At 38.6% G+C, this 27,971-nt stretch overlaps 3 protein-coding genes across 6 annotated transcripts in view; 1 reads left to right on the plus strand and 2 right to left on the minus strand.

The window, feature by feature from the left end:
- Window positions 1-1,762: 1,762 nt before the first annotated feature.
- LOC134820024 (uncharacterized) lies at window positions 1,763-9,774 on the plus strand. The gene is made up of 4 exons (XM_063830203.1): window positions 1,763-1,857; window positions 2,601-2,702; window positions 3,966-4,104; window positions 7,668-9,774. Exons 1-4 carry the CDS (start codon window positions 1,763-1,765, stop codon window positions 7,998-8,000), a joined length of 669 nt encoding a protein of 222 aa, XP_063686273.1. The 3' UTR covers window positions 8,001-9,774.
- Window positions 9,775-11,753: 1,979 nt separating this feature from the next.
- LOC134812298 (uncharacterized) overlaps window positions 11,754-27,971 on the minus strand; it is a 42,479-nt gene continuing 26,261 nt past the window's right edge. The window contains exons 2-6 of one of the 3 annotated variants that reach the window (XM_063819682.1): window positions 12,976-13,060; window positions 12,738-12,817; window positions 12,467-12,624; window positions 12,234-12,353; window positions 11,754-11,845 (exon numbers count right to left, since the gene is read on the minus strand). In XM_063819682.1, coding sequence (XP_063675752.1) covers window positions 11,834-11,845; window positions 12,234-12,353; window positions 12,467-12,624; window positions 12,738-12,817; window positions 12,976-13,058 — 453 coding nt within the window. In that variant the 5' untranslated portion in view covers window positions 13,059-13,060 and the 3' untranslated portion in view covers window positions 11,754-11,833. Of the gene's footprint in view, window positions 11,846-12,233; window positions 12,354-12,466; window positions 12,625-12,737; window positions 12,818-12,975; window positions 13,074-27,971 lie in introns of those variants that run through there. The other 2 variants (XM_063819688.1, XM_063819695.1) reach the window with 2 other exon arrangements.
- LOC134812528 (uncharacterized) lies at window positions 15,289-27,956 on the minus strand. 2 transcript variants are annotated; one of them, XM_063820004.1, is made up of 16 exons: window positions 27,871-27,956; window positions 27,555-27,713; window positions 27,323-27,396; window positions 27,104-27,195; window positions 26,830-26,945; window positions 26,230-26,474; window positions 20,722-20,834; window positions 20,446-20,572; window positions 20,187-20,294; window positions 19,799-19,963; window positions 18,997-19,280; window positions 18,754-18,856; window positions 18,484-18,606; window positions 17,608-17,720; window positions 15,919-15,995; window positions 15,289-15,774 (listed from the first exon to the last, which is right to left on the minus strand). In XM_063820004.1, exons 1-16 carry the CDS (start codon window positions 27,947-27,949, stop codon window positions 15,650-15,652), a joined length of 2,103 nt encoding a protein of 700 aa, XP_063676074.1. In that variant the 5' UTR covers window positions 27,950-27,956; the 3' UTR covers window positions 15,289-15,649. The 2 variants fall into 2 exon arrangements, with proteins under 2 accessions (XP_063676074.1, XP_063676084.1); XM_063820014.1 differs by lacking the exons at window positions 27,555-27,713; window positions 27,871-27,956 and having other exon boundaries at window positions 15,574-15,774; window positions 20,440-20,572; window positions 27,323-27,510.

Below are 27,971 nucleotides of genomic sequence, written 5' to 3' on the forward strand. Positions count from 1 at the left end.
ATAACAGGATTGCAGTAACAGCAGTTTTGTAGATGCAAATTGTGGTAGGTGTTATTATAGCTATAGGTCTCCTTGTCCAAATCTTCCAGAGCTGCAGCCAGGTTGAATGCACCATTGGCAACAAGAATTGCGCCCGTTGTTTCGTTTTGGCGGACGCTAGATTTCCATTCACTATAACTTTAAGTATAAGCTCCAATCAGCTCACCTCATAATAATAATATTGATAAATTATGCATTAAATAGGGGAAACATTTGAAATTCAATTCAAATGCAAGAAACTGTAAGCAAAAGTAAACTATACTCAAGAACCATGCATGATTAAGTCTCCGGAGGTGTCTCAAAATCAGTAATAGAAACTGTGGATGGTTAAACTTGCACATGAAAGGGATCGGCTGAAAATTTTGGCATAGCTTCCGCTGTCCCCGAAGGATAAAACTGTCACGCAGTCCCTATCTAAAGCTGGGAATAGCCATACTGATTCGATACTTGTTCAACGTTCCTTTTCTGGCAAGGAACCTGCCGACGCGTAGATTGCTCCTTTACCGGCAAGGAGTCTGCCGTTTAATGTTCCTTTACCCGCAAGGAACCTGCGGTTGAATGTTCCTTTACCCGCAAGGATTATGGAACCTACGGTTGGGGTGAGGTGTAAGAAATGTGGAGAAGAAAAAATGAATATGATAGTATAATACACTGTTGCCAGCTGACTCACCAGCAACAGTGCATGTCCAAAGGGGAGGCAGAGGGAGAGATACCACCAACAACCTGGGTGACAGGCCACCAACAGTGCACCCCACCTCTGTGGGTCTGAGGGCGACAAGTCCAAGAACCAGGTGTGACGGATGGCATCCAATCCCCTACCTCGGTGGTTAGCTTGAGAATGACAGGACAATGCCATTCTCCAGGCCAATCTGTTCAGTTACCAACTGACCCGGTTACCACAAGTGGAACTGTGGTTCGGTATTGAACTTAAACCAGGCTTTGTTCTCGGTTGGGCTGGGACGAACCAATTTCCCATCTTGAAACCTGCATATGGGAGTATGGGTCACGTGGCTAATGTTCAGAACTTATGAACACGCTAGATTAATAGATGCTAAAATTAAGCCCCTATCGTCGAAAACGCTATTTTAGAAATTTACCAATATCCTCAAACTTCAATGAACGTGTCCATATACTAATATGACCCTTCGATGAATATTGAAACAGCTAGAAAAATAAGTCACAAACAACAAGGCTAAAAACCTGCACGCGCGCGGCTTTTTCGTTACATGGTAACGAACGGAAGGAACACGACATACTCAGACCCACCTACTGCTATCTCCAAAATCCACGTTTTTCTGCAAAAACCTCCATTCGTAACCTTTCACTATTGCCTTTTTACAAAAGGGTGTGAACGGAAAAAATTAGCTTCATGAGGTACAGAAAGTTATTGACCTGCTTAGCAGGTTCCTCCTCCACTGCAACTCAATATTGCCTCTCGGTGTAGGGGCAGCATCATAAATAGTTTAAATGATGGAACTCATTTATTTGTCATATTTGATTTTATTTTTTGATTGTTTTGTGTATGAGTATGTTATCATACTGCTAAATCTTTGTGATAAGATAATGGTTATTCGTCTCCCAAAATACCATGCATCCTTCAAAACCATTCTTTTTTATCCCACGGAATTTTAACATTCATGATGTCCTATATCATGTTTACAATATTTCTTTCTAATATTTTGATTGATTACTATGTTTTTCCTTAATATCTTGCCAACCAGGTATGTCAAATGATGTAACTTGTAGAGTGTTGCTAAAGAATTATAATGATATCAAGAATCTAACTCTTGGTGAAACTGCTCCAGATTTCGAATACAAGTGAGTTCCTGGTCTCGAATATTATAACTATTTCCGGGAATTATATGCACTAAAACTTGTGGGAGCTGACTGAGAGCTGATAATTTGCAGAATTTTCCCGCAAGGAACCGAAGGTATTATTAGCACAGATTGCGAGTCACCTCAGAATGGCTGGCAGGACGTTTCATAACAAATAACAGTGGCGCACTATATATATTAGACACTATATTGTATCATGAGCACGTATCACATTACACATGTTCCAAGCGGAATTCCGTCAACAGTTATAACAAATAATACCTTCGGTTCTTCGGGCCGCAAATTTCCTCCAGCAAGCTGTCGGGAATTATCACGCAGAGCCCAAAGAATCGAAGGTATCATTATATTATAAATCTTAGATCACTGGTCTATTCATCTTAGTCTGTTTACTGATAATGGTACTACCCGGCCCGGGTAGTACCCTTAGACTGAAATTTATTGATTTTGTATTTTTAGACGTTTATTTATACAAGTTGTCAGTTGATTGATATTAACTGAAAATACAGGTAACGACTAAATACTAATATATTTGTACAGAATTTTGTTGTTTGTTCTTCACATCAACCAGTCAGAGTTATAAACACCCAAGTTTGTAATAATAGCTTCTGGTGGAGATCAGGATCATTGGCTAACCCCCAGGATCATTTGTCTAACCCCCGCACCCCCCCCCCCCCCCCCCCCCCATTTGGCAGAAAGCCACCACTAAACAGATCTCCATTCCCCAGGTGCACTGCCTACCAGTACTGCTGTTACAACTACACAGTTCCCCACAGCCCCTGGTGTTGTGATGCCAGCTACACTCTCCCCTATAAAGATTGGTATCTGTGGTATGTACTATCTTACTTACTCCTCCTTTACTCTTACTCCTCTTTTACTCTTACTACTCCCTGTCATCGACTGATTAAATGTAATTGTTCTGCGCTGCAGAAACTGTTGTTACACGACACCAGAAACAGCTCTGTCATACACACTGCAACTCTCCAGTCTAGATATCATTTATTCATCTAACAGGGTATACACCGAAAAGTATGGGTATTCATTAAAACGGCCTTCACTCCCAGGAAGCACAATTATTTTAGCGTAATTTTTGTTATCCGGTGAGTAGTGTAATTGAATAAAATGGAGGGAGGGTGTTAACTAAGAGTGTACTGCGTCTGGTGCTACTGCAAATTCCTCCTCTCAGTGCCTCTCATATATTTTACTGAACGTTATTATATAATAGGCCAAATCAGCACATCCCAGATATTTACAGGCGAATGTTATGTTCAATATGAACATTGCTGACTCCCCTAATCGTAAATGCCTTTAATTTGGTTGCCAAGACAAGCACCGAGACGAATGAAGAGGTAATTACTTTATAAGTGAGTCGTAACGAAGAAGAGTTAATTGGTCAAAACATTTTGATTGTTCTGTACGACCATTCATAAGAAAGAAGAAGAAGAAGAAGAACAAGAATATACCTGAACCAAAACCAAGCTTATTTTACAATGTATAATTTGTCCTGAAGAACGCTACAATCTTGCTGACAGCACACAGTCCACCACTTATCATTACATCACACCTCAATACTGAACATTACATATTGTGTCCAGTAATTCCCAGAGTTCACTGCATAATGCATAACGTCATGTGGCGTGGTACTAACCTATCAGGGCACTGCTACCCACTACAAATGTAAGTCTCTACCAACACAAAGCAGCGACCACGTGACCAGCGGTTCCTCTGGTTGAACTACAATACACATGCATTACACTCTGTACAATTAGTACAGTGGGTTGTGAGTGCAGTACACAGCAGCTGCTCTAATGGTCTCCCCAGTACTATCCTCACTCTACACTCGATACTCAGTATTACTATCGAGTTTCCTGATAGATGAGAAAATCAGATTACTGGCAGTGTAATCGGATTGTTCCGCAATAACGTCTCATCCATTCCGTGCCTTACTCTAGATCGGATTATACTTAACAACAATGACTATTTGATACCGCGATTATACAGGAAGTGTGCTGAATTTTCTGTCGGAGAATTCAGAATTTAACATTTAATAATGAATGGAACGTGCAGAATATAAACACATTCTTATTCCTCAGGGTAATCCTCTCATTGATCACGATCCTGATATGTGCTCTGTTCTTCTACTTCCGGTTTTACCAGAAACGTCAGCTAGAACGCCGGATACACCGGGCTAAACTGGAGCTGGAGGCTCACTACAGACCGCTGGGCCACCAGGTTCGTTGTTGTAACATTTTATCTTCTCGCACAACAAGAGTACTGAGTGTTTACACATTGGAACGGTCTGTAATTATACCTTGCCTCATGTTTTAAACTATTTTAAAACAGATTAAATATGTGACCTGGTTGTGACCCTGTGCTTAATCTCGTGTCCTGTTTCGTGAGGTGGACAAGGAAATCTAATACATCAATTTCTTCCAGCTGTCTTCTTAATCACGTTTAATTAGGTAATAAGTCCATGACAGCCGCTTAAAGGAGACTTGTCCTGTGTCATGTGCTGTGTCATGTCTTTAAAGTGTACCTTAATCTAATACCTTAGTTCCCAAAAATTTGTGTGCCATTATATTGAGCACAATTTATTTGAGCCCGAAAAATTTGGGCAGAAAAGTTGAACTCATTTGGGCGACCGAAAATTCGGGCACAAATTCTTCGAAAAATGAACGATTTTCCACTAAAATTTCAGTTAGGTATTTGCCTAGTTCATTATTATTCCTTATTATTCCAGTCATTTTGCTTTCAATTTTAAGCATGTACTACCCATACCTACAACCATTGGTCTAATACCCTGACCAGTGTCCAGTTCTTTGAGAAAATCCTTTTTCCCCACATAGAATCAGTTCGAGCCTCCATCAACAACCCTGAGCAGAAAGCGCTACTGATATCAGATGTGTTTCGGGCCCAACACACACAGACACTAAAAGATCTGATGACAGCCAACAACTGCATCCTACAGAAAGTTCCAGCTAATATGACCCATCATCTACAGCCCCTGGACATATCTATCAATGGACTGGCTAAGAAATTCATGCGCAATAAGTACGAAGATTGGTACGCGAAACACATAGTGTGTCAGCTCAATGGAGGAGTTTCATCAGACAATGTGAAAATTGATACCCGCTTGACAGTGATCCGTGAAGTACACGCTCGTTGCATCAACGAACTTTTTGTATATTTAAAAGGGAGGCTAGATCAAGATGACATAAGGAAAGGCTTTGAGAAGTCGGGTATAACTGATGCTTGTAGATCAGACTTTACGGTGGATGATAATCCATTTGCAGATCTTGTTTAAATCTCTAGCTATCCGTACCTCTAGCCATTTGTTTTATTAGTAGCTGTTAGCTACCTTATCGGACCTTATTTGGACGGACATTACTTGAACGCTGGAGGCCCTAGCGTTCATCTTAATGTCCGTTCAAATAAAGTCCGTTCAATTAATGTCCGTCCAAGTTAAAGTCCGTTAAAATTGTTTCAGAATATGATAACTATGAGAACTTTATTGTGCCGTAAGTTAACGACGGAAAGGTTCTCCTTGGTCTGCCGGAGGCACAGAAAACTCTACTAGTATATGATGTTTTCAAGGGTCACTTGGCGGAAAAAGTCAACGAAATGGTGGCACTCATCAACATAGTTCATGAGCTAGTCCCCGCCGCGCCAACATGACAAACTTGTTCCAGCCTCTAGACATTACGGTAAATCGTGTTGCCAAGGACATTGTCCGACGTTTTTATAGTTCATATTACTGAGGGGAGGTAATGAAACAGTACTAGGAAAGCTTTACGTGATGTTAAGGTTAACCTAAAGTTGTCTAAGATAAAACCACTTCACGCCGAAGGGCTTGTAAAAGTTAACACTGAAATTCAGGACCGGGGTAGTATGATAAAAAAGGTTTCCACAAAGCTAGAAATCACTGATGCTTGTTTAAGCATGGACTATTTCATGCACGAAAACCCATTTAATGAAGATGATATGTGATATTAGACACTGATCAGTGATCATGTACACATATTTTAACATTTTTACTGCTTAATGACTGCTATTCTTACTTACTGTATAAAAAATGAATTAAAAAATCATTTGCTGAAATTAAAAAAACGTCAAAAATTGAAAAAAATTCGGATTTTTGATGGTTTTGAATGCCTTCGAGCGTTCATATTACGTTCACAATTATGTCCGTTCATGTAATGTCCGTCCAAATAAGGTCCGATAAGGTATTCCAGTTATTTCTATTCATTTAAAATATAAGCCTTTTTACTTGGTCAAGCCATGAATGACAGATTAGAAAACTAAAATTTCAAATATTATTTCACTTGGATATGAAGAAAAAGCCATCTTTCTATAGATTTCAGGGCCAGTACAGGCCAAATGCCAAAAGTTTGGTTAGCAAAAAATTTAGCAGACGGAAAAGATTTATGCAATTAATTTGGTCTGCAAAAAATTTGGGCGAGAGGCCCGCTCAAATTTTTTGTCGCCCAAATTTTTGGGAATTAAGGTAAGCTACAGCACTGCTCTTATCCCTCTTATGATTTAATCCTTAATTCCGTAGTAACATTTTGGGAATTGTTAAACTGCATTAGGATTGAGGGCCTGTCCCATAATTTCTCACATCACCTATGGTTGCTATCATGTTACTTGTCATATCAGATGATCCAACTCGGCACTCCCTTGATAATTACGTTACGGGTAACTTCACTCTTCACTAATCCTGTCGCCTAATTGTGAATGACGAACACAATCGCTGTGAAATATTTTCTAGACCATACTTGTTTCACCAAGATCAATAATTTCTGTTGCTAGTATATATTAGGAGGCATTGAAACTAGTGGGATTCGATGAATGGGGACTTGCCACCCCATGGCAACATTGAATATATTGACTGTTACATCGCTCCCTATAAATATAAAACTTTAAGATTTAGCAACACTACAGTGAAATATCCAACCCCGGAGCAAATAAAAACCGTGAAAAAGGCCATTTTTCCGAAGTTAAAAAGGTCCGGAATTAGTTGGTCCGAAATTAGCGATATCGGGAGTTAGGTGGTCCGAGATGAAATCCAGGAAACGTTCAAATCACGGGAAAATCGTGTGTAATATCCACAGACCTTTAATGTTTTAATTGTGTACTATCCACAGATATGTACTTACATTGCACTTGCCGTGCAGCCAGTTGAAATGCGCATTCATAAAATTACCCTCTCAGTCCTGTCCAAACATATTACATGTTTATAAAAAGGTTCGAAGCCAAAGACGAGACTTAATGATGTTTTGCTTGGAGCCAGATAATGGATACGAAAAGTGGCTATTATCTAATGAGCGTTACACTAACATCTAATATCTTACACTAACATCTAATATCTGGCATGAGTTTCAGATAGAAATTACATCTAATTCCGGCACACCATTAATTTTACCATCAAGGCTTCGGCACTTTAAACAAAATTTCGAAACCTTTATGGTTCGAGTTTTAATACATATGATGTGTAAAGCCAGCGGGAACTCTATTTATAGCATTTATAAACGCTATAAATAACATTTCACTAATTTTTATTCAGTCCTGTGTTCGACCGCTAGCAATCCACTTCTCATACGTGCAATTGTTTTTATAAACAACGTGCAGCCGTTCTAATAATTGAATTGAAATAAAACGTTTCAATTTTATCTTGCATCTAGATGTCGAAAAATAGTTTATCCTTCTAAAATTGAAAAAAATATTCAACACATGAATTACAAACAGCAAATAGCTAGATTTTTATTGCGATGATTTAACAATTTTCGTTCTTCCAGATTGCAATCAGCAGAAGAGACGTCGAGGATGACGACAAGAGTTGGACTACAGAAGATCCACCTCCCTGCTACAACGACATCATGGCATCTCCACCTTCCTATTCAAGCAACAAAAACATAGCTACTTCCTTCCAACGAGATGCAGCCCCGACCCAATCCAATGCGTCTCCTTCTCTCTCCAGTGCCATGCGCACTGCCATCCACCCCCAAGCAGCAGCTTCATCTTCATCGGGAGTTTCTCGTAATGCCCCGCTATCATACTCGCCTCTAGTGGACAATAGCAGACGCCAGTTACCTCGGGTTAGAGATAACAGTGGACCCTACTCTAGATAAGCTTTGTTTTGTAATAATGTTAGGAGGTTTTTTGACCGAAATGGGGTCGGTTAAATGTTTGCAGCGGTGGTGTTGGTTTGACAGAAGGGAAGAAATGTGCTCATGTCATGAGTTTTTTATTTGTAATGGAGCAATTATTGATGTGCTTTTAACAAGCCGTGTTTTCATACCTAGCCAGGACTAGCAGGATTTCTTATTGAAGGAATTTTATAATTGTAAATATTAATAGTCTCATTCAAATGCCGCAATTACTTATTCTCATTAATTTTTAATTGACGTCATGTTACCACGGAAATGTTGTATTGAGCAACTTGTTAAACTCAAGTTTTGAATGAACAAGACCGTTTTCATATTACTCTTCAGGGGGTTTCTAAATGATTACGCTAATGTAACCTCTACACAATATCTTTGTGTAAAAGTGATTCCAGAGGAATTCTAAAAATGGCCGAGAAATAATATATGTCAACGCCGCCTAGTATAGTGTAAATTACAGGAGGATCAGTATTTAATGGCTTAAAATATTATTGAGATTATTTGTTCAATGTTAAAGATGTTTAAAAAACCACTTGCACTGCACTGTGTTATGTTGCCTAAATAGTGTCTCACCCAAATGTTGAACAAATATGTTGAGAATGTCAGGTATTTTGACCTCTAAATTGTGTATAGCCAAAGTAACTTCAACACGATAATATGCGTTATATTATTATCAAGCATTTTTATATACCTGACACCCAAGCTTTTTGTACTATTATCCTTTTTCACGCATCTTTGAACGTATTTCCCAGTTTTAGAACTGTTAAAATGTATTTTGACAGTAAGATTATTCTGACATTGTTTTTAACGCTAGATATTTTACTCCATTCGTTCAGATTATCTGTAGAGAAAATGAGAAGCAGACAATTTTTCTTGAGATAACGGGACATTTCTATAATATCCAATGTTTTTGAAAATGTTAATTGTACACAGGAAGATAAAATCATTTCAAATTGTATGTAAAACAGACTTTTGTTTATTCGGTTTTGTTGAAATGATGAAAATAACAATTTGACTCTGTTAAGAAATGTTTTTTAACTCATTAATGGACTGAATCTTAAGGTTTGCTGAATGGTAATATTGTTGAAAGTAAAGTTGTGGATTTTGAGTAAGCGTCTGGAGTGGTTCAGTGGTTGGGTGAGCTAAATATGATCAAATATCAGACGGTACGATATACTATGGGCGTAGTTCGCTGCCACTGGTAACATTTCAATTAGAGAGAAAATCCCGAAATTTCCATAATGTTCAGTGCACACTACTTACCTCCTGATTCGGAGCTGCTATTCACGTATTATATGATTGGATTGTTGCAGAAATGGCATTTATCGAGAGTTACCTAGTATAGTTCATTGTCCCTCTGTCCCACTGAGGTTGCAAATTTCAGTCTTGGATGGAAGCGGCGTAGTTCTTGGTGTGGTCACGCGCCCTATTTATGGTACGTAACGCGCATGCAGGATCGATAAATAAAATTTGTTCCTGAGCTAGCTGGGCCCATGGGCTGTGTTTTTATTTTACCTGAAATTGATGATCGAAGAATCACGAATTATTAAGAATGAAATCGGTCGATTGCCTTACCCATTCATTCACGATCGACGATTCATTGAGAGGCATTACCCGTACTAACGATGCGATAAACCTTTAACCTCACCTCATTAGACAGACTTTTACATGTTGTTGTATTAGTTGTAGTATATTTTTCAAAAGGGATCATAAATTCGTAAAAAACTCAACACTTATTTTGAAACAGTATTGCATTCTACAGTCCGAGAAACAACTTTAATAGAGACAATAAAACCAGGTTATTTTGATGAAAATTTGAGGGGAATACATGGCCTCATACGCAATTAGTGTGGGCTCTTGAAACACACATTGCCTCATACAATATTAGTGTGGGTTCCTGAAACAAACAGGGCCTCATACAATATTAGTGTGGGCTCCTGAAACAAACAGAGCCTCATACAAGATGAGTGTGGGCTCCTGAAACAAACAGGGCCTCATACAAGATGAGTGTGGGCTCCTGAAACAAACCGGGCCTCATACAAGATTACTGTGGGCTCCTGAAACAAACAGGGCCTCACACAAGATTAGTGTGGGCTCCTGAAACAAACAGGGCCTCATACAAGATTAGTGTGGGCTCCTGAAACAAACAGGGCCTCATACAAGATTAGTGTGGGCTCCTGAATCAAACAGGGCCGCATACAAGATTAGTGTGGGCTCCTGAAACAAACAGGGCCTCATACAAGATTAGTGTGGGCTCCTGAATCAAACAGGGCCTCATACAAGATGAGTGTGGGCTCCTGAAACAAACAGGGCCTCATACAAGATTAGTGTGGGCTCCTGAATCAAACAGGGCCTCATACAAGATTAGTGTGGGCTCCTGAAACAAACAGGGCCTCATACAAGATTAGTGTGGGCAACATGACAAATATGTCAAACAAATTAGCGTCTCAGTGACTTGAACAGGTCTGATCCTGCTGTCACTTTCTTTACCATTGAGCGCTGCCTCCTCTCTCGTTCTAGACACATAATGTTTAACGGGGTGGTTAACGGGGTTAGTAATTAACATGCAAGCTTCAAGCTTGTGTCGTATAATTAGTGATGTGATCCATGGATTGAATATAATTGAGCTAGAAATGGGCTAGATCTGGGGTAGAGTTCATATGACAACTCTGTACATAGAAGCTATAAATTAAGAAGTGAACATGTTTTAAATTGAGACAATGTATTGGTTCGTTATAAAATGTTATTAAAATGTTAAATCGATTAATGATATAATACTTCAGAATACAACAAATTACTCAAAATTATTACCAAAGTATTTCGCAACAGCGAACAAGTACTCAATCTTTGTTGGGTATGTCGTATAGAAAGAACAAAGGTCGTACAGAATACTGCTGGAAATCCTCTTCTTTTTGGAAGGAGTCTTTCCAACAGCAAGCCGATCCAGATGATAGTCTGTAACGACCTGTTGCTCCTTAATAGCACGAAAATATTCTTAAACAGAGGGCTTTGGGCGATTCACTCGGGTTCTGAAACCGCTGTGAAACCCCTCCACCATGTTAGAGGTCCGAGGGTACTCCGGATCCTGAAGAATACTGGCGAAATGATTCCAGAACTCTAGAGGATATGTGGGAGGAACCCTCACCTCACTGTCTACAATGGCTGACCCTAAGTAGGTTTTCTCGAAATAATTCACAACAACCATCAACTCAGGATAGTTAGATTGGATGTGGAAAGTTATTTCAAAGAAAGCCTCCTCAACATCAGCTACTGGGACAAAAGCTAAAAACGCAACCAGCCTTGCGTCTCTCGCAAAAATCTTATCCTTAAAATATCTAACTTTAAATTTTTTGCTGATATGATGTTATTCTCACATCTCGGTCAGCTATGATTCTCACATCTCGGTCAGTTTTCCCATCAAAGAGGATAAATTGTTCGTCTCTTCTCGTAGATGTGCAGCTGGGAGGAAGAACGAATTCAAGAGAAGTCTTCGACTCGGTATGTTGGGCAGATCCGGAAGCAGAAGCTCTGGCTCGTTGGACGACTTTTCCTAGGGATTCCATATTAGGTAGCGTCTGGTTGATATCAGGTTCTGAGTTACCGACAGGGGTTGTTCTGCAGCCTACCTCTTGAGCGTTGTAAGGAGTTCGAGTCTCTGTGGGGTAGCCGAATCCGAATCGTGGTTGTGTGGTTTACGTCCAATGGAAAGAGTGTTGTCTGTGAGAGCGAGGTAGCAGTGGCAGGGACATTTAAGAGTTTTGTTCTTCTGGCAACGCCAAGCAGAGGAGAGGACGCTGTCATCAGATTTCTTCCTGGTGTAGATATATCCGTCAGAATCAAGCACTTGTATATTTATACCTAAGAACACTTGATCGGTTCACTCCCCTTTGGCAAGTACGTCTCACATCCCTTGATACGAGAACCCCCGCTTTAGCAAGAGCTCCCGTCCCTTATGTGATCTACGAGTCGAGCAGTCAGATCATGTTTACTTCTTAATGTATGCAGCTATGATTTACAGAATTGACATGTGAACTCTACCCCAGATCTAGCCCATTTCTGTGTCAATTATACTCAATCCATGGATCACATCACTAAAACGTGATCTGACCCCTCTTGGGGTCGGATCAGTTTTCTGACCCAAGGTCTCTCAGTGAATAAAACATGATGCAGGGTAACTCAAAAGTGACATCTCTAACCAACCTTGATGGTCGAGGCATTTGGGGGTGAAGAGCATTGCCTTAGCAACACCTCAGACTGTAGTTGGGCCAGCTCACTTGCCCTAATTTGACACACATGCTTCATCGCATATGTTGTGCACTCCTGAATTTAATGATGGAATATTTAAAACATTTTAAAAAGCATGACTTCAGATCTTATTTTTTGAGTAATGTTTTAATAATTAATGACACTTTCATTAACCTACAGTTTATTACCTTGCACTCTAAGCTGTGCAGGGATTCTGTCTGGACCGCCACATCAGCGGTGATTCCTCCTATCCTTTTAACCTTGCCAAGTCTGTGCTTGCGGTCAGCTCTCATTTTCTTATACCTCAGACTCACTTCCCGCAGCATGTCCTCCGTAACTGCTGACCCTGAAAAGGAATATAAATCAAGTTTCTGTGTTACAAACCACTAGTATACTAGTTTCAAGTGCTGATTTTATGAAACAATATCACCTTTATAATTATATTGCTTAATATCTTACCTTCTATATGGCAGAACCTGCCGACAGCCTCCCGTATCTCCTTATCATTTACCAGTGAGGGGTTCCGCCTCCTAAACTTCCTAGATAGAACATTATTACTACAAGCATCAATCAGTAATCTTACACCAAATAAACAATCACACAGTTCAAGCTCCAAGGTAAATGTATATTATATAACTATAGTTACCGAAGATTATATTCAATATTTTAAATGAAATAGCAATTATCAATAACTTACTCCCATTGCTGCTTCCTCTCCCCGAGTGGTTTGAGCTGCCGGGTAACAGTTAATCCCGCAAACATTCTCATTCTTTGTGACATATCTGCATTGTATTATTTTATAGATTCCTATAATATTGTGTATATTAAGACCAGTTAATGAGCAGAGACTTTAAGGAGAACATATATGACAAACGATATTCACCATTATGTTTATCTATGAAATAGGCATGCAGCCTGTCTAGTATATATAGCAAAATATAAATGACGTCATAATATGAACAGGAACAACACGCAAAGTTAAAATGATGTAATGAATTGAAACACAACCTAGTAGCGCATCTATCCAGCATTATTGGCGCGTTACCAAGCGCCCGTAATTCTGGTAGCGCTCGATTCTAAATGCGATTTGAAGATTTCATAATTCCAAGAAAATGCGCGGCACTACTACAAAAAACAATTAAATCATGTTATGAAAACTTTAAAATATTGCTATCAATCATATATAACTATTATATTTGCGATTATCGTTTTTAAAACGATTAATATTATCGTGCGATTATATTTAACGGGTGATACTCGTGATATCGTAAAATATTTGTTTCAACCGTCTACTTGTAGGTTTATAACCTACCAGGACGCGCGCCGAGTTGGACTCATCGACGGTGCTGGAACAAATATTTTACGAGTATCACCCATTAATTGACAATTATCGCGCGATGATCGGTAGCACAGCCACAACAATAATTATAAACGCGCGTGTATATTGTATACCAATTTATTGACGGATGTTAATTGATTGTTGATTTGACATACGTTGCATGCCACTTTTCGCGCGCGAAACATGTATCAATTTACTGGGCCGCGCTCAGCCTGTCATTCCGCCAAATCTTTATTAATGTTTATGAATGTTTATGAACATAATAGCCTGGGGTCCCCAGGTAAGTATCAATAATTGATATTACTCTGTACTCGTCTAAATTTCTTCGAAGTAGCGCGCGCCGCTTCCTTCTCGATGACACGAGCTACGAAGTAGCGCGCGCCGGGCCAGATCATTAATAATGGTCAAATCAATTTATCGTCGAGTATTATTTTGAGCACGAATAGAATCTACAAATATTCTACCGTGTAACTGTAACGCGCAGCACGTAGGATTGATAATTAAAATTTATATTTGGCATGGCTTTACCTGAGGACCTTTTGTCTCACGTTGCGACCCCCACGGTCGTTTCACTATGGTCCTGACGATACAGGGGGCCGAGCCGCGCACTTCGTGCGCGGCGGGTCATACAACGTATGACAAGGGACCTCAGTACAGGCTATCATGTTCATTAATACTAATAGAGATTAGGCGGAATGACAGGCGGAGCGCGGCCCAGTAATGATCTTGGTTACAGTTTGATTCACGATGTCAATCCTTCGCAGCTCGGTGAGGCACAGTGGTGCATCTCGCCGATCTACCGAAGATAGATGCGAGAAGCATTATTTGATGCGCGCGCGACCCAGTAGTGCATCGCGCTACAAGGTTACAGTTAGAATAATATAACAATTTGACAATATTTTAATTCAAATTCCACTCAATTTCTTAATCTAACTTAGATTAAGATTGCTTTATTTGAACAATTCACAAAGGTGCATCAATTACAATTCATTTATTGAAGCTAAAAGTAAGGACATGCGTTATGCTACAAATGGTTGAAAATTAATACAAATTTCTGATTGATATTCGGCCAATCACCTTCTAAACTACTTTTTCTAAACTTTCTAAACATTTAAAATTTTTTTAATCACTATCAGGGTGAAATTGAGTGGAATTTGAATTAAAATATTGTCAAATTGTTATATTATTCTAGAGGGAACTAAAAAAGAAAATTTTGATTACGTAATCAACGACCAAAACCCTCCCCCCCGTAATCAACCGTAAGCATTTGGAAACCCCCTCCCCCCTAGGCTGATTACGTAATACTAATATGTGAACGACCCCTGAGTGTAATGTGTCAGTGTAGGGCTCTGCTTCTCAAGCATTCGGTAAAAACCCCAAAATCGCCATATGTCCTTCATGAAGAGAACTCTTTCACTATTCCTATGTTTTAAAGGCTAAAGCCTCGATCTGAATTCAGTCATTAGATTCCTTCATCCTTGTTCGATTAACTGGTTGATTGTCAACAGGTTGATCAATCAAATGGAGGAGTTTATTGAGAGACTGTTGGAGGTTGCGAAATGTATCTTCTGTTTGTTGCCAAGTACTGTTTTTTGGATGACATTAACATATAACGGACTATAAACCTTTGAAATTTTTACGAAAAAAAAGACAACTAAAAAACGATGCATATATACGTAAATATCAGTTTAAGTATCAGTTTAGATTAACACACAACATTACTCATTATGTTACATATTCAGCGGAGAGTAAACTGGTTTTCGCAGTAAAAATAAAAATGTAGCAAACGTAGGCTGCAACATATAACGTATTTGTAAGGGATATGTCTAAATGTTAACATAGACTTGTAATCAATAATCGTCAATGTTCACTCGTTAATAATCAAAATTTAATTCAGTAAATAAAGTTTATAATGTTTCAGTATTTATAAATTCATAAAATAAATTAAATATTTAAATATTATAACACAGCTTTCAAAAATACATAAAACGTTGATTACATGAAATGTTAAAATATTTTTCTCCATGTCAGTTCAGGTCTTATATGTTAAAGAAGGTGTTACGAGGAGTCTTACTTCCTCGAGCCATTGGTTAAACGATTTTAACGTTACATGCTGGAACTTATAGCTTAGTTGACGCAGATCTTCAGCACTTATTTCTGAAAATTGCAATATTTTCTGTTTAAAATCCGTCACAAATTGTTATTAGGAAAACATAATAGAATGAGTCGATGTTTGAGCATGTTAGACGATACCTGCCATGGCAAGGACCATTGAAAAGATTTTCTTAAAGAAATAGCTACCTTTTAATTCGGGGAGAATAGAGAGTTGCATATCCAGGCTGTCCTTATGTAAAGGCATCAAATAACAATCAACAAATCTGAAATAATTTGTTAGTGTCAGCAGATCTATACAGTGTATAGTATACAGTGTTCCAATACTTAAGTTTTAGGAGTATCCTACTTCCTATCTTGACTATCTATGTAGACCTTCGCCAACAGTCAAATTCTTCGAGAAACAACGATACTCCTTGGTTTTTTTAAAAGCTCAGCTTAATGTTTCATTAAGGGGGGGGGGGGGGGGGGGGGGTTCACCCTGATTTTTTTGTGAAACTTGGTTTCGAGATAGCAGCCACGCCCATATTTGGTCCAAATTAGGCCCAATTTAGCCAAATAGCCTGAACATGCCCAAAAACCAGATTTTAGGTGCTCTACTTGTAGCTAGTGGTCTCCTGAACTCGTATATGAATTTTCATAAAGATCGGACAAAAAATGACCGAGTTATGAGCCAAAAACCATATGACCATATTTGGGCATACGCACCAAATTTGATCGATTTTGGCCCATAAATTGGTCAAATATCAATATTTTTGAATGAAACCAACTTTATATGAAAGGTAAGCCTATACTACACATTCTCTATTATTATCAGCTCAGTATCTAACTAACTGTGGATTCGGTGTTTAAATAATCGCAAAAAATGAACAAAACCGCCCATATCTCAGTTCGCGATATTTGCAAAACTGATTTCGCTCAAAACAATAGAACTCAATAGGGTGTCAATATTTTTACATGAAATTTTCAGAATCAACGTAGAATCGCATTTTGACCTTAAGTTTTGTATTGAAATTTTGAGTTAGGCCTTTAAAAAAATTTGGCGGCCAAATTCCAAAATTTGCCTGGCATTTTTCAGAATTTGGCCGCCAAATTTTTTTAAAGGCCTAACTCAAAATTCCAATACAAAACTTAAAGTCGAAATGCGATTCTACGTTGATTCTGAAAATTTCATGTGAAAATATTGAAACCCTATTGAGTTCTATTGTTTTGAGCGAAATCAGTTTTGCAAATATTGCGAACTGAGATATGGGCGGTTTTGTTCATTTTTTGCGATTATTTAAACACAGAATCCACAGTTAGTTAGATATTGAGCTGATAATCATAGAGAATGTGTAGTATAGGCTTACCTTTCATATAAAGTTGGTTTCATTCAAAAATATTGATATTTGACCAATTTATGGGCCAAAATCGATCAAATTTGGTGCGTATGCCCAAATATGGTCATATGGTTTTTGGCTCATAACTCAGTAAAGTTTTGTCCAATCTTGATGAAAATTCATATACGAGTTCAGGAGACCACTAGCTACAAGTAGAGCACCTAAAATCTGGGTTTTGGGCATGTCCAGGGTATTTGGCTAAATTGGGCCTAATTTGGACCAAATATGGGTGTGGCTGCCCCGCGGGCACCGTTTGGCGGTTGGGGTCCGGGACCCCCTCAAAAGTTCGTTCACCGGCCCTAGTTTGTTGGTCAACTGCTATCTCGAAACCAAGTTTCACAAAAAAATCAGGGTGAACCCCCCCCTTAAGTAGAAATTAAGTTTAACAGGACTGATTCAGTACGAGCTCGGTGCGATAAAATTATAAGCATATTCGAGGAACTGTTTGACAGGCTAACTCACAGAACAGGCTCACTCACAGAACAGCGGTATAACTCACCTGTTTGAGGCTGTGTCGTCCAATAGAACTGCACGAGAAGGTACAGGGAATCTGTCAGCAGTGAGCTGCTCCACAAACAATTTAGCTTGTTCCAACAGCTCTTCTTTCTTATTCTGAGGGTATCGTGTCGGACTGAGAGTGTCCAAACTGGTCAATTTTGACATGTTACAGGCATAATATTAATTAACGTGTGAAACGTGCATATTATGTGTACAATAATCCTTTATTTAACCAAGATGTAACCAACTTTAGCCAATATAATATTAACGTCGCCTGAAGTCTGTTTATGTGTTGGTGACGTTATTACGTTGTGTTGTATTAGAGAATGTTCAGAATTTACAAAGGCTAAATTTTAGCTAATTAAGACCCTCTTGCCCCATTACTGCGGGTCCCTGACAATCACCACCACGTAAAACAACTTCGCTCGAAGTTAACATGGGCTGAAGTTGGCTACTGTAATACGCCCCAAGCAATTTTAATGGGATAATCTGATTTTCAAATTTTCTTCGGGATTTTGACTTCCAGGACCTTAATTTGGTTTCATACCATCATCAATTAACTGACTAATTGGTCTCTGGGCAAAAATGTCATCCAATCTGTCAAATTTGTGTTCAGAAATTTTCATATTTTAAAATGGGACAGAAATTGGAAAATATGAATTTTCGTTTTGTTAAACTTTCTACTTCCTCCGACCGAAATCAAACTTCCAGCACCTCAATCGTATCATATGCCATTTATAATTGACTGACTTATAAGTTCCGGGTGAGAAATTCAGTAAAAACTGTAAAATTTTGGTCCTGGAAACTTCTTCTTCAAAAACTGAAAATGGGAGAGAAATTATGAAATTATGAAAAATCAGCGATCACGAGTATTTACCTGTACTTTTGATCCTATCCAGATATAGATATCAGTCATCGTATCCAGGACAACTGCTTTATCTGATCTAAGAGCCAATGTTACAGGAGGGTATTCCGATATTCTTAACTCTGTCGATCCAGCCTGTGGGGAAATGAAGTTTAAGTGTTGAAGAACCACTGTACTGATGCACTACTGATCTGGTTTCACATTCGACACCTTGAACATTCAGTCGAAACACATAAAATAACACAGTGAAATAAAGTTTTTAAGTTAAAGAAGGTTTTTAACCTCGGTACAGTATGATAGTTGATATAGCTTGGCTTTGACGAGATGTGACACTGCTGTAACACTAGCGCGTGACAGCAAGTGTAACAAATAATATTGAAGATCCCTGAAATATTTTGTTCATAAAGTAGTAGATACTTTTTGGGGGTGAACCTAAAGAATTAAAGTTGAAGGAATAAATTGATTCCAACTCGATCTATGGAACCACAATGATAACTTAAAGAATCTCCCCAATTTCCCAGTAACCTCTGCTGGAGCATGCGACTAATAATAGGACCGTGTAACAGGAAGTACAACTTCTCCAAGTACTCCTCGATCAGCGCTTTTACCGTATGCTGGACTGCTGTCTCTGAGTTCGTCACCAGCTGATGAGCCTGCTCCACAAGTGCGTCCGAGTTCTCCTTACGCTGATCCAGCGCTTGTAGGTGGTGTCGCGCGCAGAGCGCGAACACGGTGTCCGGACACATGGCGCACATGATCTCCTCGTGATCTACGACACAGTCGTATCTCACTGTACTCACATGTGTTACCTGAGCGGGAAGTTATTAAGACATTATCGAAACTTTACTCAATTCAAAATGTCAACTATCGTTAAAATAGAGTTTCAAAACATGATGTTCCAAGAAAGCTATGAGTAGATGTATTATGTATATTCACAATAAAGTATTCTGTAAAGTACAATATGTATATTTACAATAAAGTGTTCTGTAAAGTACAATATGCATATTTACAATAAAATATTCTGTAAAGTACAATATGCATATTTAAAATAAAGTATTCTGTAAAGTACAATATGTATATAATTCACAATAAAGTATTCTGTAAAGTACAATGTGTATATTCACAATAAAGTATTCTGTAAAGTATAATATAATAATAATATGTATATTCACAATAAAGTATTCTGTAAAGTACAATATGTATATTTACAATAAAGTTCCATCATGACATTCATCAAGCAAATTAATTAGACTCAGATAGATTCACAACTTATCCCCGTGTTCACAAACGACCAGAAAGAATAACAAACACGGAAAAAAATTCTAACCTTGGCGCACATGACAGTGTCGGTGTAAGAGTTAGTACACTGTAGGAAAATGGGCTGTGTGTTTATTCTGCTGGAAATTAAGAACGAAGCCCAAAACTTCTTGTCTTGAGTGAGGACAGGGTATCTTTTAGTGAACAGACTGCTTTCTTGGGTTGCACCTGCAATCTAGGGTGGATCATTTATTAAGTCATATTGATACATTAATTAAACAACATATTAACAATTTCAACTTGGTAAAACAGTCTCATGTTTTGGCTTTGGCGCCGAAGTATCTTGCCATACTTTATGGGGTTAAATCAATTTGAAATAACATTTAGTACTAAAAAACTCTCAAGAAAGCTAAGAACGTTGGTTAAGTAGTAAAATTCTAACAAAAATGAAACTGCACCTGTGATAACGTAACATTTGAGGTTGTTTGCAGTCTGATGACACAGTCGTAACCAATAGTTTTCTCTATACACTTTGCTATTTCTCTGCTCATATCCCCGGAAATATCCTGCGATTTTAAGAATAATCGTGAAACTCTAAATCCATTGAACCCTTCCAATCTATCATATACATATCATGGTGAAATATTAGAAATATTGATAAAATAGCAAAATGATAAAATGATGCGAATAAATTTGTCAACAGAACCTAACCCTCACATTTTGCCACATGATTGATCCTCCACAATTCTCCACCAGAGGAGCCATTCTTTCAATACCATACACTGCATTTCCCAAACAGTACAAATGTGCAGCAGCTTTAGTTTTAGATAGAGATACACCCAGGCTGAGGAGAATTTGTTATCCTCACTACGATCAATATAATGAACAATTTAGTAAATAATGAACAATTCAGTAAATAATTAACCTCATCGCAGCTGTCAGTTTACCACTTTTAAAACTCTTTATATTTAGAATTGTTAATAGAGATTTCACCTGGCAAAATATTGTTTGTTTTGTTCAGTCCGAGCTGAGTCTGGCAGGTTTGGTTGTGGGAGTTCCCCTCCGTTGAAAATTATCATGTGCTTTACTGCTTCCAATTTCGTGTCCTGAAATCATAGATAATAGATGGTAATTATCTCCGAGGACTACTCGATACCTCATATCCACTACAACCAAAGTACCAGTACGTGGTTAACATCTATGCTTAAATTGGTGAATATAATTTGGGAGCAAATCGTATCACATGCCTTATTGTTTATACAATCTACGAAATATGAATAATCCGCTTAGCTTCGTTTATCGTATGGCTACCTAATATCGATGTCAGATGCACACATCAGAATTGCTGTTATAATTTAATAGTCATGATTGAAGATGTCCTTGGGTTGATTAATCGAATTATTGAATGCTCTAAGGAAAATGACACATTTCAGCTATTCTCCGACATTATTGGAAACATAATAAAAAATCTCTTTAAAAAATCAACAAAAAACAATTTTAAATCTATTTCCAACATTTTCTGAAACTTAATCACGAAGTCTCTAGAACAATTCAACAAAAATAAACATGATTACCGAAAAAAAGCATTAGGCCATTATGTTAGTACCAACAAAATCATCATTGTGGAATTTTGACTGAAAATAGCAAAATAATCAATAAAAACAAAAACCATTGAGACTATGATTTACATTTAAAGGGATCGTTCACAGATTACTTTGATAATCTAGTTGCTGATAAGTTAAAATTAGTTCACTTCATATTATGGTCACGTTTCAAATATACAGGTATATCTTTTTTGGAGTAAGTTATTGTCGAAGCGTTTTATAAATACTTTAATTTATCATTTAACTATACATATAAATCAGCCCGATTACTCGGCTGACTTACGAAATATAATATTACATATAATATTTACATGTATCCCTAACATCAAATGTTCTGTTATGTATCATCGCATCCCGTAATTGCGAGAAATGTTAGAGCGTTTTTTAGCACATAGCTATCCAAGAAGTTGTCTTAAAAGTTTAAACACTTTTCAAAAAACTTATAATATGCATCAAGATGAAATTTCAGCCTCCGTGATACCTACTCCCTATAATCCATTTAATTGTGAAGCTGTCACCTCCTTTTTCTCGTTCTCGTCATTTCCTGTCTTCCTCTTTAGCATCATAAGGACCACCAGTAGTATCAGTGCAACAATGGGGCTGAAGATTGCCAGCATCTTGAACACCACGTGTAACAGTTCCTTATCTGCGTTTTTTCCTCCGCAAGACTTCTTTGGGATGATCCGTCTGCAGGGGAGTGGTTTCGCATCTTTGTCACATTTCAGAGTTTGCAGTGCTGAGAAGTTGTGACACTTCACACCGTAGCCCTGGTCACACTGTATCTCCACTTTGGACCCACGAAGGAAGAAGGGGAAATTATCTTTGTTCCGGACTTTGCCATGATGTGTATAGAACTGCGACAGGGCACAGAAAGGCGGTTCTTCAGTCTGGTTGAAAAACATGGGGTCCATAAAAGATATTCTTTGCAGGGAATCAGCATTATTATCGATGTTATTACCGGTAAAGAGAATGGTAAGTTGTTTATCTCCGATAATGCTTGAAATTGAGAAAATTGAGTGTTTAGTGCCATCATCCCTGGTGGCCATTATTAACATTATTTGTGGATCCTCTTCCGTTAAGAAAACATCCCTACATTTGGACACGATAGCTTGATTCAACGGGTCATATTCGCTATCACGTTCGACATCAACATCTAAACACATGTCAGGCTCGTCTGCAAGGGAGATTTGATACAGATCAATTCCCATCCCTAGTACTGCCTTCAGAAGCCATCTTTTACCTCTCTTGCAAGGCTCCCAGCTCACACGATAGATTTCCTCGTCATCGGATATAATTTTTCTTTTCGACTTTTCTCGTTTACATAAACAATCCATCTTGATCAATGTATATTCACCTTGCTGGATCAAAAACCCAATCCCAGATTGACTAAGAGATATTATTTCTGGTATGCTTGCTCCAACTGACGCCGACCCATTATTCTCCTGTTTCACCATGCACATTTTCACGAGGCTTACGTGGAGTAACTCTTTTTTACCCTTCCAGAGGCTTCGAAAATCTCTGTTGAACAACGAACATGTGCTGTTGATGAATTCGTATATTAGAGCCTGGCATTTAAAAGTGGCTTTGCAATACAGCCAGCATTTGTGAGCTCCCATTGCTGTGAAGGTATGGAAAAGTCCTGCTTTAGGGTTCATATCCCAGATGGAGTCTAAACACGTAGCAAATGTCTCGTCTTTATCCCATGCAGTGTTTTCAACCACGTTTTTCGCCGGAGGAGATACAGACAGGTTGGAGAAATTTTGATGCAGGATCCCTGGGGGTGATGAGTCTAAGGCCACGCAGACTTGAACTGCAATAACTTTAACTATCACCCCTTTACCGAAACCTCGCAAACCAGCTGGTCCTGTCACTAGTCTACGACCTTTATGTCTATCAAATGGTGCTCGTAAGATATTATCCATGATTGTACTGAAGAGAATTGAAGACAAAGTTGATGCTTTCACTGGTAGCACGCAGGCGGGGTACAAACATGGCAGAAGTTGTGGTGATCTAGTGTGGGCTGAGCGGATGTTGATATCGGTTGTCACGCGTAAACACTTCCAGTATCACAAGATGGGCATAGATATGTCTCGAGCATTTGACACAATCAAACGCCAAACAATACTTGACCTTCTTGTCAAAGCTGGTTGCACAGACGACGACCTCAGACTAGTAAGACTCCTCTTAACCAACACCATGCTCAAGGTCAGAGTGGAAGGAGAACTATCTGCTGTATTCGAGAGTCTTCTTGGGTCCTTTCAAGGTGACAGTCTCTCCGGCAAGCTTTTCACTCTTGTCCTTGCAGGAGCTCTTATAGAACTACGCCATCGACTAGCAGAGTCTCCCCCACACATACCCAATCCCCCTATTTCAAAAGAAGGTATGCCACTGGAGTCAGCGTATTCAGATGATTGTAACTTCATGAACGTGGAAAAAGAATCCTTAGAAGCTATCCTACCAATAGCTAAGGAAGTCTTCAAGGAGTTTAACCTGTTTATTAACACAGAGAAAACAGAATTTACCCATGTTTTCCTCGCTCCTGTTGGGGAAACAATCCCTGGTCGTGATGATACCATGTTACGTGGAAATGAAGATTGGCGGAAGAGTAAGATTCTTGGGTCATTGTTGTGTAGTGAAAGTGATATAGCTGCTCGATGCATTGCTGGGAACAATGCCTTCTATAAGTTCACCAAGATCTGGTCTCAGCAGAATATCTCCGTTACCAGAAAGATAGCAGTATACGAAGCCCAAATTGTATCAATCATCATGTACAATTGCAGTAGTTGGTGTCCTACTGCAAAGTCACTAGAAAAACTAGACATTTGCCATAGAAAACACCTTAGATCATTACTGAACATTTATTGGCCTCATGGAACAATATCCAATGCAAACTTATACCTAAGATGTAACTCAGTAAAGCTATCAGATCGTGTCCCTAAATCAAGGTGGAAGCTCCTAGGTCATATCTTGCGTAGTGCTGATGACTCCCCCGCTGCATTAGCGTTAAAGTTTGCTGTCACAACAAACTGTAAAGGGCGCGTCGGTGCGCATCGTAAGAATTTGTTCAAGATTATTGTGAATGATTTGACCCGTAGAGGTTTAAAACTTAACTCTTTGAATGATCTTAATAAGCTTAAGATATTAGCCGATGATAGAGTTGCTTGGAGAAACAAATTTTTACTCTAGCTGTCTCGATCTGTACTGATCACCATTTTAGGATGACTTGATTTCTTTTAGGGGTTTTGAATATTTTAATGGTGTAAACAGTTTCTTAATAATATCAACTTTGCTACTAATCCAGTCGACATGGCTGTAAAATAAAATCATTCGAATTTGTTTAAATAATGATCTTGACTACAGTTGTGGAGGTAAAACTTGTTTTTTATACTCAACAACTAACATTTAACCAACTGCAGGGGTGTAGGAAGTATCGCCCCCCCATAAAATCTGGGCCAGGGGCCAAAAAGGGCCAACTTTTTTGGGGAAAAAATGGTCAAATATTTTTTCCTGGAAACTACATACTTTTGTTCATGTTTCATGTTACCCTGATCATTAAAAGCCGGTTTTCGAAGTCCGCACCTACCCTTCGATAAACGATTTTGGACTCGAGGGTTTCCCCTTGTATTTGTAATGCGATCTCGGAAGGCAGGCCTCCCTTTCGCAATACGAGCTCGGAAGCGGGAGCTCTGCCTTCAGAGGTACGTATCGAGAATGACTCAGACCGAAAATTTTAGAAGTCAAAATTTTTCATAGTTTTTCTGGAAACTACTTTTGTTCATGTTTCATGCTACCCTGATCATTATGAGCCGAAAATATTTGTTCGGTTTTCTGAAGTCCGTACATACATTCGGAAGGCTGTGGATGTGATTGGTTTCATATACTCATAGAAAACGTGATATTTGGCCAGCAGATTTGAAGGAAAATATGCAAATTTGGTCATCAGATTTAAAGGAAAATGCGCGATTTGTCGCGGAGAATGGGAAAAATCAAGATTCTGCACATGCCGCTATTTCCTTTTGTCCTTGCCCGAAAATTTTGGCTTCCCCCCATGAAGAAAATCATTCCTACACCCCTGTTACCAAGTATGTGGGTAAGTCAAAGGTTCAACTGTACAAGTCAAAAAGCTGGCTACTACAAAAAGCTGGCCACAACATACTATCGAACTGATCTATCTTATTATTATAAAACAGGATCTTACCGACAAAAATGATTCTTAAAAATACCTTAATGCGGTAAACTGTACCCTTGAAAAAGATTTTCCCAACATCTGTTGCATGCAGCTATATCTCTAATTTCGTTCAATTCATGCAAGTTGTCCATTTGCAAATTTCTACTACTTAAATCACTTCTTAAAACCGATAACAAGTTCATTCTAGGTCTCCCCAATCTAGAATCTATCTTAAATAAATAAATAAAAAGGAATGATGCGCGGTCGAAAATGGACAAAATGCAGCACAAAACAAAAGAATTCGTTGAATTGTAATTCTGGTCAGCCTGGCGAACACATAAAAGATGACTTCATTTAAAAAAATAAAATATCTCTTGCAGCTCAAATATTGCGCCAGTACGGCTTGTGAGACCTTTTGTCTGCAGAACAAAACCATTCACCTCGTGACTCACGAGGTGAAAGGTTTCTATCATATGAAGAAACGAAACGAATTTACGCAATAAAAAAAAGTTTCACTACATGTAGGAGGTTTCTCAACTTTTTGCCTCCTTTCCAACATTTGTTACAATTAAGATACATCGCATCGGATATCCAAAATAGCTTATCATACCCATGTGAAGGCTAATTGCCTTGCCCCAACCTGCCATAAGGCTTAATAGCCTAATAACTAAGCGAGAGTGTACATCATAAATTATTGAGCAAACTGTAATGTTTCGCTAATTTACTTGCCTGATTTAAGATGGACAGTAAGAGTTCAAACATGAACCCTAAACACTTTGGAGCGCCCTTGTCCATCCTGTTAGTAGTGCGTCTCTTGTTGAGGGAGTTGTTAGCGATAGCATTGCTTTTACACTCCAGCCCGTAGCAGATGTCTTCAACCGTCTCCAGAAGGGATGAGCGTGAAGTGGTCAGATCACAGATCATGTCACGTGCATGGAATGTTAAGTATTTGTAGAGGTCCTGGGTCATTGCACCTGAGAAGGTATTTCGATTACATACTTGGAATAGGATAACATTTTTGGGGGAAACTACACATCTTGGGGACTTATAACGTTTGGTTAATCTCAAGTTTCGGAAATTTACAATATGCAATATGCATATTGTATATATATACAGTATATATACTGATATACAGAGTCCCGCGTTAACAACCCGTATTTCAAGGGATCACTTGGACATGTGATATCAAACTAAATTTTGCGGGAAAGGGTAGATGTATAGTGAATCGTGGTTTACGGTGAATCGGGATACGGTGAATCGAGGTTTTACTGTATATACATATATTTTCTTAAATGAATTTGTATTTCACACTATTCTATTGGTACTAACCGGAGAAGACTTCCGACTGGACAGGCCCCTGAGCCCTGCCCAACATGTAAACATTAACTACACTGCTGAGAAGAATTAGGGACACGAGGGTTCTGTCTGGTGCTGTTTCTAGATACCTGGCAGTCAGATATAAGTTAGATATAAAGGGGTGTGTGGCTGTGAATAGAGTATTACATAGAATTTCTAGCATACAATAAGTAAGACGTCAATGGGCTTTTATGAAATAGTATCGACTGAAAGAATAAAATGGAGGGGAGATCCAAATGCGACATACTTGATAATACTTTTGAAAATGGTGAGTTTTTCTGCAGTGCTCAGGTAGTCATCAACAATAAATAGTACGTGCTTTCTCAGCGGCTGATCTCCCTGAATAAACACGTTCTAAATAACAACGGAAAAGATTTGTGGAACAGATTTCATAGACAATATGGGACAGTTAAATTTGTGTGACGTTTAAGTTAATCTAGTACGAAGGGAAGATCTGAGAACTTACTGGAATGACCATGGAATAGGACTCGTTTGTGAGCTGTTCTTCAGGAATCTGTTGTTCGTCAACGATTTCGCAGTCTGAAATGAGAGATGCAATTAGCGAGGCTAGTCGTGTTCGATTCATTATCAAATGTTCGAAATTGGGTTAAAAACCTTATCATTCAGAAACCAAATTCAAAGTGTGGTGACTAATTGGAATGAAAGTTTCAAGGATCTAATACATAAAATAAAGTTACCCTTTTTACAGAATATGCATCTCCAAGATGTCTCGGTAACATTGCAGAACTTGTTAATATAAGCTTTGCAATTAGAGCATCTCACAGTTGTCGAGGATGGAGTGACCGGCTTTTGTTGGGTGGGGTCGTACAGGAATCCAAACGGTATATTACATGCCTCTAATAGGAATAGCCAATAGGGTTCAGATTTTAGAGTTTAACTGTCCAAAAATGTTAACTAATATAAGAAAACAGATAAAAAGTCAGACCCTGTCCAATACCAGTTGATTTTGAGCTTTTCTCTACAGATTTGCACACCTTTGTCCTTTGTCCTTACCTGCTACAGTAGCCGAAGCTGGGAGAAGCTTTGATGATGAAAATATTGGTCCCTTCACATTCTTTTCATCTTTTATCATCCTATCAATAAATCTTTGGTTG

Source organism: Bolinopsis microptera, chromosome 1 (assembly GCF_026151205.1).
Source record: "Bolinopsis microptera isolate Bmic1 chromosome 1, MBARI_Bmic_1.0, whole genome shotgun sequence".
Classification (NCBI taxonomy): domain Eukaryota; kingdom Metazoa; phylum Ctenophora; class Tentaculata; order Lobata; family Bolinopsidae; genus Bolinopsis; species Bolinopsis microptera.